The sequence below is a fragment of the Drosophila subpulchrella genome, unplaced genomic scaffold (genome assembly GCF_014743375.2).
Source record: "Drosophila subpulchrella strain 33 F10 #4 breed RU33 unplaced genomic scaffold, RU_Dsub_v1.1 Primary Assembly Seq53, whole genome shotgun sequence".
Lineage (NCBI taxonomy): Eukaryota > Metazoa > Arthropoda > Insecta > Diptera > Drosophilidae > Drosophila > Drosophila subpulchrella.
The window spans coordinates 859,035-877,901 of record NW_023665690.1 but is presented as its reverse complement, the minus strand read 5'-3'; the positions used below and the strand labels follow the sequence as shown (position 1 = coordinate 877,901).

The 18,867-nt window shown below is 35.3% G+C and overlaps 1 protein-coding gene across 2 annotated transcripts in view; it reads right to left on the bottom strand.

The window, feature by feature from the left end:
* Positions 1-1,574: 1,574 nt before the first annotated feature.
* LOC119562495 (RNA polymerase I-specific transcription initiation factor RRN3-like) overlaps positions 1,575-18,867 on the bottom strand; it is a 68,662-nt gene continuing 51,369 nt past the window's right edge. For both annotated transcript variants that reach the window (XM_037875701.1, XM_037875702.1), the window contains exons 5-6: positions 1,970-2,219; positions 1,575-1,908 (exon numbers count right to left, since the gene is read on the bottom strand). In XM_037875701.1, the coding sequence (XP_037731629.1) occupies positions 1,740-1,908; positions 1,970-2,219 (419 nt within the window). In that variant the 3' untranslated portion in view covers positions 1,575-1,739. The remainder of the gene's footprint in view (positions 1,909-1,969; positions 2,220-18,867) is intronic.

Genomic DNA, 18,867 nt, shown 5'->3' with positions numbered 1-18,867 from the left:
GTACAGCGCCTACTTTTGGACTCTAATGTGTTGCCGTGTGCAGAAGGCGAAAGGTCGAACGGTAAAACCGTGGACTTAAGATTCTGGTGTGGTGCCGTTTACAGAGGAGACGAGGAGGGGCCGAGGATAAACGGTACCTGGAGGCCTATATAAGCGGAGCCAGCGCCTTAAGCTGGACCAGTCATCGATAATCAAACCACGAGTGAACACGTCCAGAAAAGTCAAAGTCAAGGAGATACAGTAGTGAAAGTCAGGAAGGAGCAAGATCGTTAGGTCGATACATTCGGGACAGCATAGTCACCGAATTGAGACAAAGGTAGCTGGCAATACACGGCTAAGTTGAGTGAAAACTCGGTCGACACTTAGGAGGACTGCTCTAGCTATTTGATTGCCCGTGGCTCCGGCGAATCTTGCCGATCCTGACAGAAGTCTGGAAAGCGCAGCCGTTAACTACCTTGAGTCCGGTATGAAAGGTGATTCCTTTTAATGGGGAACCAAGTGCTTGGGAGGAGTATAGAGGAGACCCGGTCGACTGTTACGAGTACAGCTCTGGCGACGTCGAACGAATGCCCGAATATTCAAGCAGTATTGGGCAGACGTGGCACCGTCTCACCCTAGTCAGAGAACGTTGTCCCATCCCTAAGCCCCAACAGCCCAACTCTTCGCCATCTCTTACGACTGGCAGTGGAAGTATCCGGTGCGGCGGAGGCCAACAAGCACGAAGGATCACCGAGACGTCGTCGCACGAGAAGCATCAGCACAATTCCGTACGCTTTGGATCCGGAGCCGTTTATAAACGCCTCATAACCAAAATTCTGAACTGTTGTTACTGTTTAGCCGGTCGGCCACGTTAACCATAAATATGGTGGGACGAACGCACAAATCTACTGAGCTAGTCTCACTAATTTCGTACGGAGCAAAAATATAAAAAAAAGTTCATTACAATGGTTTTTGATAAACAAAACCAAATTTCAAATACACTTTTACAAGACATTAGCGACAGCCATTAGCGTTGTGGGCAGAATATATTCGGATAACAAACTTGAGCTGAACCAGAAGTCAAGGAATCTTCTGCTTGACCAGTTGTCTTTTGGCTTTTCCCAGATCTCAAAGACTCGCTTTTGCTCTCTGCCTGAGGTTGGTTCTTTTTATTCCCTTTTACTGGCTTTGTTGCCGGTGCCTTGTGCATCGCATTAGCTTCCTCAAACTCCCTGGCTTTCATACCCAGGTCTAATCCGGCAGCTTTTGGGCTGCTTGCCTCTCCTGCTGAGCGGGAGCTAGGCCTCTTGCCCTCGTACTTCACACTTTTTCTGGCGTTCTCGTCAGTACGCTGCTCTTCCTAATAGGGTCAGCCTTTGTCCGTCGCCTCCTCGAGGAATTTCCGGCCGCTCTCCTAGTTTGTATGCTAAAAACGTAAACTAAAATCGGAGAGTTTTTAAAACATGACTGCACTCTCTGTCCACAGAACTCTCATCCTGGGTAAGGGGAGAGGGACGACGCGTAGACCAATTAAAACGATATAGATAATGAACGAATACAAAAATCTCAGAAGGCTGGTGTTCCCTTTGGTTTTCGTTTATTAATTACACGTATGTTTTTTAAAGACAAATAAATTCGTTGAAACTGTTTTTTCACTGGTAAAGGTAACTTAGAGTCCATAACTTCATCACATTTCTTAAATAAGTTAAATGGTAAGTCGCGGAAGACGGTGAAGATGAAAGGGTACCGTTTTTGTCAAACTATTGCTTCGTAGACATTTCCAAATGCTTTAGCATGTCCGATATAATGAAATCGTCCTCCTCGTCATCTGGTGGTGTAGAAAGGGACTTATTGGTAGAGCCACACACACAATTATCCGTGCCTTTGCATTGGTGAACTATGAAGTTGGCCTCAATATACTTCTTCGATCTTAAAATGAATAAGGACTTTTGTATATTGGCATATAAGGAATTATATGATGAATACTTACAGCTTTAGCACATAGTGGTTGAAGGGGAATAACGTTTCAAGCTTTTCCTCGGTCTTACATTTTCCACGGACGGAAACAATGGGTAGTTTACGCCGAGGGCTACTATGCAAAACTGTATAACAGTAGGCCAGCTGGTAAGTTCTCGAAACATCAGCGAATGCTGTGGCCACTGAGGCTAGACAGTATCGCAGGGGATTTAAGTGACATCCCGCGATGCGGGATAACTGCAGACACTCAAGAAAATGCAAATCTAAAAAAAAATTTTAAAAAATAACAATTTAATACTGTTGTATATGTACATGCTTAGGTATTTAAGACTATGTCATTAGGGCTGCTTTTTTAGTACAACTTTTAAGGCCATACCCTCACCCCCATTTTATAAAATTGTATATGAGAGTTTGTAAAAATCGGATAATCGGATCGAATTAGGATGAACCTTTACTTTAAACAGTGGTGCCCACTGGCCTGACTTGCGAGTCTGGTAGTCCTCTGCCGGCTCTCTGCCGCGACACCGACCTGTAAACGGTCATGTGGCTTTGGCAAGCGCCTTACATTTACGCACACAAATGCAAGTCTTACTTATTATTGTTTGTGTGTGGACACCACTGCTTAAGAAACTTTATCTTATCTCCCTACCCCACCCCCTTCCTATGTGACATGATGCATTAATTGATAAGAACTAAATCTCATTTGAATTTTTACAAAATATAAAAAAATTTGGGTGTTATAGTCGTTTGTGGGCGTGGCACCCTGCTGAAATAAACTAGCGCTGCGACTCGGCTAATTATCCTTATCAAGAATATATATACTTTATGGGTTCGGAAACGCTTCCTTCTACCTGGTACATACTTTCCGACGAATCTAGTATACCCTTTTACTCTACGAGTAACTGGTATAACAAGAAAGAAGGATATCTTCGTCAAGCCGAAGTTTATGTACCCTTGCAGGTCGTTTCTATCGGAGCAATGCATATACAGAGCATTCCGGTTTTTAGAAAATAAATAAAAAACAAGAAAGAAAGTTAACTTCGGCAAGCCGAAGTTTGTATACCCTTGCAGTTATAATTATTACATTTAAAAATACAAAAAATGATATTGCCAATAGTCCCAATAGATAATATGTCAAACAAGAAAGGAAGTTAGCTTCGGCAAGCCGAAGCTTATATACCCTTGCAGCTATAATTATTAAATTTAAAAACACAAAAAATGATATTCCCAATAGTATAAGATAATATGTCAAAAAACACCGAAGCTATAATTTGTTTCATATTATTTTCCTACCAATTTTCCGATCGTTCCTATGGCAGCTATATGATATAGTCGTCCGATTTTGATAAAATTAAATTCGAAACTCAGAACTAATTAAAAAATGTTATTTCCAAGCGTAGGAGGTTATATGTTTAAAAGCACCGAAGCTATAATTTGTTTCATATTATTTTCCTACCAATTTTCCGATCTTTGCTATGGCAGCTGTATGATATATTCGTCCAATTTTAATAAAATTAATTAATAATTAAAAAATGGTATTTCCAAGCGTAGGAGGTTATATGTTAAAAAACACCAAGGATATAATTTAAAAAATTCCTATGGGAGCTATAAGATATAGTTGTCCGATCCGGCTGGTTCCGACTTATATACTACCTGCAAAAGATATAAGACTTTTGGCAAAGTTTCAGCCCGATAGCTTTAAAACTGAGAGACTAGTTTGCGTAGAAACGGACGGACAGACGGACAGACGGACATGGCTAGATCGACTCGTCTAGTCATGCTGATCAAGAATATATATACTTTATGGGGTCGGAAACGTCTCCTTCACTGCGTTGCAAACTTCTGACTGAAATCAATATACCCTCTGCAAGGGTATAACAAGGAAGAACGCTATAGTCAAGTACCTCGACTATCAGATACCCGTTACTCAGCTTAAGGGACCAAAGGGAAATGGATATATGCAAGCAGCAAAGCGAGATTGAAATGCGCCACCTACCCTTGATCTCTATATATGGATATGTGGGTGGACGACAGATTTAAGCGTTATGGGCGTTAGAGTGGGCGTGGCAAGGTATTGACGAGACCAATACATTTCAGTTAAAATTTTGTATCTAGCATGAAAATTGTGGGCGCCATAGGCTTGGGCGGTTTGTGGGCGTTAGAGTGGGCGTGGCATATTCGCGTAACAAACATGCGCTGCGTACAAGGCTACGGAATCTAAATCTGAGATCCATATTCTATATCTTTGATAGTATCCAAAATATCCACGTTCATATTTACTATTTTTTGAAGTTTATGGGCGTTAAAGTGGGAGTGGCAATATTGATGATGATAGGTATTGATGAAAACAATACATTTCAGTAAAATTTTTTATTCTAGCATCAAAACTGTAGGGCCCACAGTTTTGAGCGGTTTGTGGGCGTTAGTGTGGGCGTGGCACTCTACTGAAACAAACTTGCGCTGCGTAAGAAGCTCAGGAATCTGCACGCCAAATCTCAATAGCCTAGCTCTCATAGTTTCCGAGATCTCAGCGTTCATACGGACAGACGGACAGACGGTGATCAAGAATATATATACTTTATGGGGTCGGAAACGCTTCCTTCTGCCTGTTACATACTTTCCGACGAATCTAGTATACCCTTTTACTATACGAGTAACGGGTATAAATAGTAGTAGTAGTAGTCGGTTCTGGCACGGTTTTTTATGTCGGTTCTGGTACGGTTTTTTTTTATGTCGGTTCTGGCCCGGTTTTGTATGTAGGTTCTATTTTTATACCGGAAGTCGATTCTGGCACGCTTTTTATACCGGTTTTGGCACATTGTTATACCGGAAGTCGATTTTGAAACACTTTTTATACCGGTAGTCGATTCTGAAACACTTTTTAATTTTCTAGAATATTCTCCATCCTCCTTTACCATCCTCATTTCTCCCTTCTTAGCATTTTATCATTTCTACTTTATCGTTCCACTTCCCCTCCCACTTCCCCACCCACTTCCCCTTCCCAATGCACACGATCGTTGTGTCTAAAGTCTAAAGTCTAAATAAGTCTTTATTGAAATATATATATATATAGTGACATATTCACATATTCAGTTATGTACCAAGATATAAGAATATGCAGCGTAGGCGATCCCACGCTGAATTAATGTAAACAATCCACATCCGGAGCAGGCAATGCGGTTTTTTAATAACATAAATCACTAATTGACGCACCCTGAGTAGCACTCTTACTCTCAAAAATATTGTATAAAATCAATATCCCAAGCGGGAGACTCGATCCCAAACTTATGTACAATCAATATCCCAAACTTTTGTAAACAAAGGGCAGCACAAGAACGATTTTTGTCACAAGAAATTAGTCTTAAGCTGAGATCAATCGAATAAAGACGTTAAACTAAATCTTCCTTAATTTATTCTCCATAGCGTTGTCCTTAGTCAACTGACGGGTCATTAGTTCGACTCATTCAAATAATAAACATTTTACTAGCGCAGTCGGTAGGATACAAATAGTATTCGAAAAAAAATAACGTCGAGTGGAAAATAAATAAAATTTCATAATTCAGTTCTCGATTAATAATTATGCGACCCTTCAACCCTCAACTTGGAATATAATTCCAATTCGGGTTTCCAACAAAAAGTGGAAGATTAAAAACAAAACTAAAAAACACAATAAGTCAAAAGGCAACTAGCAGTTACAAAAATAAAAATAATAACATGTACAATTAAAAAAAAACTAAGTTAAACAAAAACTAAAACAAAACTTTTATTTTTACTGTAACAATGAAATCACAACTTTACAATAACAATGGAGCAACCAAATATAGCCGCTCCCCAAATCGTGGCGCTAAACGACAACAACCTTGCTGAAGGGTCGTCGGCAACTAAAAGACATCATGCCATTTAAGGGTGATAAAGAAACCCTCTACACCTTCATCAGCAGAGTGGACTATGTAATTTCACTCTACCAAACTAATGATGATGTGCGTCATTAGAGGATTTTACTTGGAGCCATTGAAAGAAACTTAGATTCACGATTATTGGGCCTTCCGAGCATCGAAGACTGGCCTACCCTTAAATCGAGACTAATTGCAGAATTAAAAGCGCAAACACCGAACTAAAAACTACTGGAGAACTTCGGGGAGACACCTTATAAGGGAAATCTGAGAGCATTCTGCGAAGAAGCGGAAACACGACGTCAACTACTGAATTTGAAATTGCATCTGGAAGGTAACCAACAAGATTTTCTTATTTATGTACAGGCGATCAAAGATTAAAATACGGATCAGAAAATTACCAATACAATTATTCACTATTTTGGCTCATAAAGATACGCACAAAATGAGGGAATATATGAAGAACATATTAATTTTGAATTAAATAAAAATCTAGAAATCCGTAATAAAAATGCAAACCTTATTATTATGAACAACAGTATTATGACCACAATCAATACTATGTTGATTAATGAAGGGCAACAACAGATACAATCCATCCAAAATGCAAAAGAAGAAAATCAAAATAGCTCAGAACCAAACGAAAATTTTCGGTTAGCAGCCCCGGACAACACCAGTACATAGAAATAGCATACAAAGGTTGCACATACAAATGCCTTATTGACACAGGATCCACAATAAATATGATCAATAAAAATATATTTCGTCTTCCCATTCAAAATAATAAATGTGAAGTTTTGACATCAAATGGTCCCATTACATTGAACATCTTGATTATGTTACCCAGCAATAGTATTTTTAAAACAAATGAACCATTTTATGTACACAGTTTTTCTAATAATTACGATATACTGATTGGCCGAAAATTGTTGAAAAATGCACAATCAATTATAAATTACAAAAACAGCACTGTATCCCTTTTTGATAAAATATACAAATTAATTACTTTAATATCAGAAAAAAAACCAAAATTTGTATATTCAAAAGGCACCAGAACCAATTAAAAAATCAGCTCAGGAATCAATAAAAAAAATGTATTTTGAATTATTTCGATTAGATCACCTGAATCAGGAGGACGTTACAAGGTTGAAAGGTTTATTAAGTAAATTCCAAAATCTTCAATATGAAGAAGGAGACAATCTATCATTTACAAATGCTACAAAACACGTACTAAATAAAACACATAGTTCCCCAATTTATTCAAAACAGTACCCACTTGCTCAAGCGCACGAAATTGAAGTCGAAAACCAAGTGCAAGAAATGCTTAGTCAGGGATTAATTAGAGAAAGTAATTCACCATACAACAGTCCTACCTGGGTAGTACCCAAAAAAAACTGATGCTTCTGGTAAAATGAAGTATAGAGTAGTAATTGATTATAGGAAATTCCAATATTTTACTACTATCGATTTGGCAAAGGGATTTCATCAAATAGAAATGGACCCAGAAAACTGCATTTTCCACCAACAGCGGTCATAACGAATATCTCCGAATGCCATTTGGCCTTAAAAATGCACCCGCTTGTTTTCAATGGTGCATGAATAATATCCTTCGACCGTTGCTCAACAAACACTGTTTAGTGTATTTAGATGATATTATAATGTTTTCCACATCCCTTACCGAACACTTAAATGCATTACAACTAGTTTTTTCAAACTTGCAGAAGCCAATTTAAAATTGCAGTTAGACAAATGTGAATTCTTAAAAAAAGAAGCTAGCTTTCTTGGTCACATCGTAACCCCTAATGGCATAAATCCAAACCCCCTTAAAGTTAAAGCCATAGTTTCATATCCAATCCCAACAAAAGTAAAAGAGATCAGATCATTCCTTGGATTAACAGGCTATTATCGTAAATTTATCCCAAACTACGCAGACAAAGCAAAACCAATGACCAAATGTTTAAAAAAAAGGAGGAAACACAGATACACAAAATCTCGACTCCATAGAAGCATTCAAAAACTTAAAGCTTTAATAATTAGAGAACCAATTCTCCAATTACCCGATTTCGAAAAACAAAATTCACTTAACCACAGATGCCAGTAATTTAGCCCCTGGAGCCGTGCTTTCTCAAAATGGCCATCCTATATCCTTTAAATCACAGTGCTATCGAAAAGGAATTACTCGCCATAGTTTGGACCACTAAAACTTTTCGACATTATTTACTAGGACGAACTTTTCTCATTGCTAATGACCATCAACGTCTTAGATGGTTGCATACCTTAAAATAACCGAATGCCAAGTGTTTAAGTCAAAACACCAAGTTACAAAGGTGGAGAGCTAAATTAAACGAATACCAAAGTATGAAACAGGCAGAAGGAAGCGTTTCCGACCCCATAAAGTATATATATTCTTGATCAGGATCACTAGCCGAGTCGATCTAGCCATGTCCGTCTGTCCGGATGAACGCTGAGATCTCGGAAACTATGAGAGCTAGGCTATTGAGATTTGGCGTGCAGATTCCTGAGCTTCTTACGCAGCGCAAGTTTGTTTCAGTAGAGTGCCACGCCCACTCTAACGCCCACAAACCGCCCAAAACTGTGGCTCCTACAGTTTTGATGCTAGAATAAAAAGTTTAACTGAAATCCATTGTTCTCATCAATACCTATCGATTGATAAAAAAAAATTTGCCACGCCCACTTTTACGCCCACAAACTTCAAAAAATCGTAAATATGAACGTGGATATCTCGGAAACTATCTAAGATAGAGAATTGGGATCTCAGATTAAGCCTTGTGCGCAGCGCAAGTTTGTTACGCGAATATGCCACGCCCACTCTAACGCCCACAAACCGCACAAACCTGTGGCGCCCACAATTTTCATGCTAGATAGAAAATTTTTACTGAACTGTATTAGTCTCGTCTATACCTATCGATTGACCCAAAAAAATATTTGCCACGCCCACCCTAACGCCCATAACGCTTAAATCTGTCTACCGCCGGTAGGTGGCGCATTTCAATCTTGCCTTGCTGCTTGCTTATCTCCATTTCCCTTTGGTTCCTTTAGCTGAGTAACGGGTATCTGATAGTCAAGGCACTCGACTATAGCGTTTTTCCTTGTTTTCATTAAATCCGATAAAAATAAAGTAGAGAATTCAACAATATTCGGTAACTCCATTACCACAATTCAATGTAATGTAATGACATTCGAAAAGGCCAAACAGGTTTTACTTATTCATTTTATTCATAGAAACATTACCATTTATAATGAGAGCGATGTAGATTTTGAAATTATTCAAATACATACAATACATACAGAGAAATTATTAATACCACCTACACTAGAGTAATTCGCAGCCTCTACCTATTTTAGAGTGTTTGTTCATACACCGAAAGGAAAATAGATAAATTAAATGAAGATCGACAGGAATTTAACATTGACAATGGATACAGAAAAGGACAAATTCAAAAGGGAAAATTAGAAAATCCATTACAGCAAATAAAAATGTAGAAAAAATAGACGAAGACCATTACAAATTTACTAATCGATGCAGGGAAACCAAATACTGCAAAACACAATTTAAGAAACATAAGATAACTAATGTCATTACACTCCGACAAGAACCTTCTGTACAATGATGTTGTTTCTATTATTGAAAACGGGTCACGCTCAAAAAATTCAAATAACCAACTCAGATTCCGACCTTGGCTATTTACTCTTCTCAAGCATTCCAGTTCAAGTACTGGTAGTGTATGAACATTACTGTCTAAGAATTAATTTAACGGAAATCAATATCATCACTAAATCTTTTGGTAACAAAATCACAGATTCGCCCAGAATGAAATATTTGTACAATAAACTACTGAAAGAATTAAATGGTATAACCAAAGATAATATAAACTACAAGATGAGTAACGGCCATACAACGGAATGTACGGCAAAATTTTTGGTGTGGATTTTCGATCTTGCTAGTGTGCGTCATCCGTGTAAAGCTCTTTGGTTGTATGGGTGTATCATTTCGTGTGGTCTGCTGCAATAAGGGCTCAGTGTCGCATTTGACTAACGCGAGGTGCTAATGGGCTGTAGGTCAGGGGTGTAGTCGCTCAACCGCGGGAATGGAAGGTCGGAGTTCAACTCCGACTGAGAAAAACTTTTTTTTTTTATGCAGTTGGTCTTTTTTAATTAATGGTGTTTTAAACAATGTCCATGGTTTCAGCCCATGTTTCAATATATTTTTTTAAAAATAGACGATTGAAAACATCATCGATGTTTTCCACTGCGCCAAAAAACTAAAAAGTTTATTTTTGGCTTATCAAAATGTTAGGGGACTAAATATGAAGCTACCCAAGCTTTATGCTGACTCCTCTGCATTTACTGCAGATATTTTGGCTTTTACGGAAACTTGGCTGAAACCAGAGATATCTGACTCTGAAGTTCTGTCAAATAACTTTAATGCCTATAGGACCGATCGCTCCTCACGTAGGGGAGGCGGTGTGCTGATTGCCGTTACCACTAGCCTAACATCTGAAAAAATTTACTATGGTACCCATAACGAAATTGAATTTGTTAGTGTGAAAGTTTCCTTGCAATCCTTTTCTATTTTTGTTACATGTTCCTATATTCCACCTGGCTCTGATTTAATAATTCATGAGCACCATCTGTCTGCGATAAAATCTGTTCTATCCCTTCTTTCTAACAGAGACCTTTTGATTGTTTTGGGTGACTTTAATCTCCCTGATATTTCTTGGTCTCCTCCTACTGACTCACTTGTCGCTATACCCTTATCCGTCCATGATTTTGTAGATGGCATTTTAGAATTATCGTTACAGCAAATAAGCTTTATACGGAATTCATTAAATAGACAATTAGATCTTGTGTTTGTTTCAGACCCGTCTGAAGTCACAATATCAAGAATTGACGCTCTTGTTGTACCTGAAGACCGATATCATCCAACAATGGAATTGACAACCTGCCTCCCATGCGTTGATACCCTCTCTCCTTAAGTTTCTCCAACTAAAATGAGATGTTTTCGAAAACATGACTATAATAAACTTAACGATATGATTTCTCAATATAATTGGACAGACTTGTACAATTTACTACTACTACTAATACTTTTTTAATGAATGCGTTCCTGATAGGCTTCCTTCAAAGCTAATCAGGTCTCCTTGGTTTTCCAATTCGCTTCAAAGACTTAAAAACCTTAAAACAAACACTTACAAAAAGTATAAAAAATCGGGTAAGCCATCTGATTTTTCAAAATATGTGGTGGCTCGATCGGATTTTAATGTTCTCAGTAGTCATTGCTATTCTATGTATTTAAGTCTATGTAAATTTTAATTTTCAAATGATCCGAAGCAGTTTTATAACTTTGTTAATGCCAAGCGTATGTCGTCGGCATTGCCTTCATCGGTACGTTTTAACTCAATGGAGGCATCGATGGATTCTGAAATTGCTGATTTATTTGCCGAGTTATTCCAAACTACTTATAGTTCGGCTGCTTGGTCAAATTCTAACTACCCTAATCCCTTAAATAGGGCAAATTGTATTTTTACCCTTGCAATTACGGAAAGTTCTCTCTTAAGAGACTTAGCAACAACAACGCCAACTTATTCTCCCGGTCCAGATGGTCTCCCCGGGTGTGTGTTTAAGTTTTGTGCGTCAACCATATGTAAACCGATTTTTAAACTTTTTAATTTGTCTATTTCATCATCAGTTTTTCCTACTATCTGAAAGGACTCTTTTATGCCCAGAATTATAGAATTATAGAGGTATTTCTAAGTTACTAAATTACTTCTCATTTGCAACATTCATGTTCCTCGCTAATATCACCGTGTCAGCATGGTTTTGTTAAGCGAAGATCGACCACCACCAACCTTCTTGAATTGTCATCTATTCTAATAAATGGATTTAAGAAAAAATACAGACTGACCTTATATACACAGATTTAAAAAAATGCAGACTGACGTTATATATACAGATTTTAGTAAGGCTTTGACTCTGTCAACCACTCTCTTCTCTTATTCAAATTAAATCAGCATGGGTTTCCATGTAATCTATTAACTTTAATTTCAATTTATTTGAATGGTAGGACTCAGAGGGTTATATTCAAGATCACTGCTTCAAAATTGATCTACGTGACATCTGGTGTGCCTCAGGGTAGTCATTTACCTCCCTTGTCCGTCCTATTTTGTTTTGGAGTCCTCAATATTAAGTGGATATTGACCGTATTGAGTCGGTACAAAAAAAAATTTCTTCTTTTTGCCCTTCGTAGTTTGAACTGGGATCAAAACGTAAGGCTACCTTCCTATCAGAGTAGATTACTATTGTTTAATTTACCTACACTTGTAAATCGTAGAACAATGCTTGGTACCATTTTTTTTATGCAAAATCTTATTAGAGGTGATATTGATTCTGTTGAACTTGTAAACCGCCTAACTTTCAATGTTCCTGTTAGACTAACACGAAATTATTATCCCCTAAATTTGCCACGATGTTCATCAAATTTTTGTCTGCACGAGCCCTTTCGCGTTTTTTGTAATAATTATAACAACCTTTATCATTTAACTTGCACTTCAACTTCTATCCCGTTATTAAAGACTAATATTTTAACTCATTTGCTTCATTCTTAGTTGCTTCTTTTATTTTTATTTGTGTCCCGTCTCTATTGGTTTTTGTATCTTCCTCGCGAACTCGCATTTTTTGCCCAAATTGATAAAAGGGCCCCGCGCGTAACAAGCACGTGCTTGGTGTCGTTGGGCCATTTGGTTGTACTGCTCGTAGTGCATCAACGTCCATCATATATTTATTTAATACTCAATCGATGTTTTAGTCGATTGTTTGTGTCGAATGTCGATAATAACGATTTTTCATCGTGGTTTGATGAAAATGATGAGTGCTATTCACATAAAATGCTAATGTTAGATAAATTGATTAGAGTTTTGGTGTACAAATATTGTAAGTGGCTAGACTCCCCAGACAAATGTAAGAGTAGCAATAAGCTTGATATACTTCGTCATAAATAAATAAATATCTGGGGATCTTGGAACAGTAAAGCTTTAATCTATTTATCGAAAATATGCATTTTATATGCAAAGCACTCACCATATTCATCAAAACATAATAAATAATCGTTTTCTCGAGTACACATTACGCTTTGAGTCAAAGTGAATTGCTTATTGTGTCATATTTTTATAGTTATTATATATTTTTTTAAAACCTTTGATATGTATTATACACAAAAAAAATATATCTATAGAAGCGATTAATTCCTAAAATTCCAATTGGAACATATAAAAGACATTTTCGGCTATAAAAACATAATTTAGAATAATAAAATAAATAAAAAAAGTCTATCAAAAATATTATTAAAAAAAATAATCAAAAAAGTACAACTAAAAAATATTAAAATAAAAAAAAACTATGAAAAATAATTAAGTTGTATCCAGCCTCAGAGTAGAATGAGTGGAACAGAGTGGAACTCAAATCCATTATCCACGGGTCACCAACATACGCAGAGCGCCACAGCCCGCTTATACACCACATGGGCAATGCGTCTTTTACATCGATTCCTTTTCGTCATCATAATTCAAGAATCGACAATTGAGACAAAAATTGAATTTCGACTTTTTCACAGCGCGTGAACGAGATAGCAAGAGAGGGGGAGAGAGAAGAAAGCAAAGCAACGGCATTCTAAAAATAGATTCCCATACGTGCGAGTCTTGCTTTGCAAAAATTACGCCGCCTGTGTACATTTTCTTACTCCTCGGTACGCATCTTGGTATTTTATAGTCTTTGGTATAACTATTCATCAGCAAAATAGGCAGAAACGTGGACTATTTGACATAATAAGTGAATCCCTTAAATTTCTTTTTGGCACATTTGATGAAAATTATAGAGTCAAAAAAACCTAAAGATGTAAAGACTTCGTCGTCTTTCTGTCAGAGCGTTTAAGCTCGTTGTCTAAGCTAGCCGTGGAGCACATTTCGAAGGGGAACTTTAAGTTCGTCAAACAAAGAACTGATGGAGACAACTATACTCTCAACTTTTATCAAGAAGAGGAATAAAAACGAAATTTAATAAAATTTATATCAATATTGACAAGCAAAAAAAAAACAAAAATGGTTGTTGTTAATTGCGAATTTTGTGGAAGAATTTTTCAGTATAGCGCCTATTAAGGCGGCACATAAATACAAGCATAACAATAACAATCATGTGTCTAGTAACAATCCTACGACTGGTAACAATCCTACGTCTAGTAACAATGGTTCGGCTAGTGAAATACGTTATTGTGATGTCTGTAATCTAAATGTTGCAAAAATTAGTTGGTCGCACCACTTACGCACCAACTCGCATAAACAGTTATCTAGTGCACAAATAAGTGATAACTTAAGGTTTATAAGAAGTGCATTTCGCAATCGCATTGAAACGTATATAATCACAAATTCCAATAAAGAATGCTTGGATATCGCATTATTTCAGCAATAAATTAAAGAACAAGTGATCAATTTATTCCGAAACGTTAAAAAACAACACATTAATATAAAACTTAATTTTGAACAATTTTGCAATTATGTTTTAATAAAGAGGGTGAAGATCATTACCATATCAATCTTGAGTCATTTCAAACGAAAATGCAAACTTGAAATCAAACAATGTGTGAGAATGGAAATCTAAATGAAACAATCGATGATTTATATAACCATATAAAAAATGAAATGATTGAATTTCAAGAACGAGACAGTGGTTGGTCATTAATTAAAATACAGCATTTGGACGTGAATATAAATAAATATCAGCCCATAAGGGGTTCAAATTACATTTGTTTACCGAGCAAAATATTAAACAAAAAAGCCTGCATCAATGTGTAAAATAAAGATGTTTATTGCTTTAAATGGGCATTAATATCGGCTCTCGTTAAAGTTGATTATAATAACTATATAAACGTAGAGGCACTCACAACATTAAATCGAATATAATAACTATAAATAATAATGCATCGTTAAATTTTAGTGGGTTAAAGTTCCCCACACCGGTTGATAGCTAAATACCTTCAAAGAAAATAATCCTGAAATTAGTATAACTGTGTTGGGAGTAGACATCGATGGAAGCACAATAATCGGGCCATATTATTTTACCAATAATAAAACTAGCAATGAATTACTCTCTATATATCTACTACTTCTCAAGAAGGATGATAAATATCAATATTTTTTTGGATAAAAATATTTCAAAGTAACTTTTAAATTAAAAAATTAAAAAAAAATATATATATATATTTCCCTCTCCTCCATTAGATTACTTAGAAAACAAATGACGAAAAGAGAGGGGAAAATGCTTCTATTACTATGTTTATGCTATGAATTTCATGCATTATCCAATGCATGAAATTATAAAAGCCACTGTTTATACAACACAGACAATTTCATGAAATGATGTTAGTAAAGCTGTCAAATTTTTATGTGTTGATTTTGAATGTATTTTGGAAGGGATAGATATCTAAAGTTCGGATAACGTAAATCTAATTCAAAAGCATATACCGTATGCAAATAGTTATTATATAAAATGTTCATTTAATAAAAATGTGTATATATATCGAATATATATATGAAGATTGTGCATCGCATTTTATAGGGAGCATATAGAGATTGTTTAATGTTGTATGAAAATCACTTAAAGATAAAGATGCCGTTATATCCGCTATCAATCGAACAATTAAATTAATTTCACTCAGAACTAAATTGTAGTATATGTGGAAATTTATTCACTGATAAATGTAAAAAAGTTTTAGATCATTGCCACTTAGCAGATGAATATAGAGGTGTGGCTCATAACAACTGTAATATAAACTATCAATTGCCAAAATTTTTCCATAATCTCTCAGCATACGATTGTCATTTATTTGTGAAAGAATTATCAAAAATTAACGGTGAAATTTCTATAATACCACACAGAGAAAATAAAATACCAAAACTGGTCATCAATCGGGTATGTTTCCCTATCAATTTTGATCCCTTATGTTGCCATATCATATTCATATATTCGAACATATGAAATTGATATTTTCGAACATGTCAATTTGATATATTTCATACCAGATTGATATGCGCACATATTAAGGTTGTGACCAAATTGCGGTATTTTTGATATGATGATATGCTTTAATTTCAAACTGATATGCTTTCATATCAAACTGATATACTTTCATATCAGATTGATATGTTTGTAATATCAATATTAATCAGTTTTGTTTTTACTTTTTTGCATCTTATAAACAAATATTTATTTATATATAAAATATCTTTAGTACCATACTAAATACCATAAATACACAAAAAATACGAAGGCACAGCCATACTTTTTTATCGAAGACTTTTCGATGTTACGTTTGATATGAAAAACATATCCAATTAATACGAATTTATATTAATATGATGCAAAATCATATCAATTAGAAATGTTGATATGAATCCGTATCATATCGATATGAATTCGTATCAATTTGTTATGTAAAAGGTGATGTGTGAAAATTGAGGAGACAATATCAAACGGGTATTGTTCTGTGCACTTAAAGAGTTTTGTATATTCATATCAAAGACAATTCTGATAAGAAAAATGAAATTTTGGAACTTAGAATTTTAGATTCATTTAGATTTATGTCTTCCAGTTTAGACAGCTTAGCAAGTTATTTAAAAGAAGAAAATTTATGCACGATAAAATCATTTTTCGGAGAACCGGACAAATTTCAAATGGTTAAACGTAAGGGCATATTTCCCTATAGCAATTTAAATTCAGTTGAACGATTGCAAGATACACAATTACCGCCACGTCAAAATTTTTATAATCATTTAACTGTTCTGAAGAGAGTTATGAGCACGCGCAAAACGTTTGAAATGTCTTCAATTGTGAAAATTGTTTGGATTATTTATTGCTATATTTAAAGATAGACGTGCTTTTGCTTTGCAACATCTATTAGAATATTAGAAGTGTGTAAAAAATGTATAGTTTAGATTCATGTCAATATTAAACAACTAAAATCGAATTAAACCTACTCATCGATATTGATATGTAAAATTTTATAATGAAAGGCATTAGATGTGGTCTTGTTCAATGCAGTAAACGTCATTCAATTGCAAATAATAAATACCTAAAGAAGGATTACGATTGTGAAAAAGAATCAAATTATATTGTATACTTAGATGTTAATAATTTATATGGGTCCGCCATGTCACAGGCTATTCCATATAAAAATTTTAAATGGGTTGAAAAAACAAAAGAGAGAAAATCTAAACAAATTTGATTTAAATACGTGCGTAGATGATCAATCATTGGTTATATTTTAGAGGTAGACTTGGAATACACTGAAAACTTACACAGCCACATTACACACACTTACATTTACCATTTTGTCCGCAAAACAAAAAAAATTTAAATATGCAACAACCAAAATTGATTGCAGACTTGATGAACAAATATAATTACATAATTCACTATAGAAATTTGCAACAATATCTTAAACATGGAATGATTTTAAAGAAAATTCATCGAATATTACAATTTGACCAAACTGGTTGGCTTAAAAAATATATTGATTGTTAATGCGTTTGAAAAGAATTTTTTCAAACTCCTAAACAATGCAGTCTATGGCAAGCCCATGGAGAGTGTTGACAAGAGAAAAGCAATTAAATTAGTGACCAGTTGGGAGAGTAAAAGTAGAAAATAAGGACCTAGGGCACTTATCGCAAAATTTAATTTTAGGTATGTATTACAATTTACCGATGATATGTTCGCAATACAAATGAAAAATGTGCATGTTCTTTATGATAAACCTGTCAGTATTGGTTTCACCGTTCTAGAATTATCAAAATACAGTACAGTTTTCACTATGACTATATGAAGCAGAAATGTCAAGAAAATATCAATTTAATGTATGTATCTATGAGACTATAGTTTTATATGATGACAATCGTTTTGAAATTGATCAGCATTTCGATACATCATAATATGTTGAAGATAAGGTTTTTAGTTTACCATTAATAAACAACAAAAAATTAGGTATGATGAAAGATGAATGCAAGGGGAATATAAAAAAAGAATTTATTGGACTGAGAGCTAAAATGTATTCGATACAAATCTCTAATGTTAATAATGCTGAAACAACACCAGCAACAACAACAACAAAATTAAAGGCGTTAAGGCGAGTGTGACTTCCAAATTAACTATTGCCGATTTTCGAAAATGCTTGTATAATAAAATAAAACAAGTTGGAACAATGTATCTGTTTAAATCGAAATTACATCAAATTTATACGCATACAAAAGTCACCCTAAACTATATAGATGATAAGCGCTATGTAAAAGAGAATAATATAGACACTCTTGCTTGGGGTCATAAAGACATACCCTAAGTTAAGCTAAAATAAAACGCATACACACAAATATGTAAACAAAAAAATTGTATATTTTTTTAAATATCTTACATTTTATTTTTTCGAAATAAAATTTTGAAACATAAATGACCACATTTATATGGATTGAATTTTTGCCCATTTCTATAGTTATATTCAATGGGTGGTTTTTAAAAATTCACAATTTCAATAGGCGGATCCAAATCTCCAAAACTATCGTAGTATTCTTTATTATTTCTATTTTTGAAATACAAGTATGCTACCCAATGCGTGCCACTACCGCTTTCGTTATATAAATTTATTATCCCACATTCGTTGACCCATGGTTTCTTGGGGAGACGATTACGCATAAAAACACCACGAAAGTTTCTAAAATGCTGTTTACCAAAATCAATTAAATCAGTATCGGTAAGTTCTCGTTTGGGTAGCATATCTATTAGTTATACCCGTTACTCGTAGAGTAAAAGGGTATACTAGATTCGTCGGAAAGTATGTAACAGGCAGAAGGAAGCGTTTCCGACCCCATAAAGTATATATATTCTTGATCAGGATCACTAGCCGAGTCGATCTAGCCATGTCCGTCTGTCCGTCTGTCCGTCTGTCCGTCTGTCCGTATGA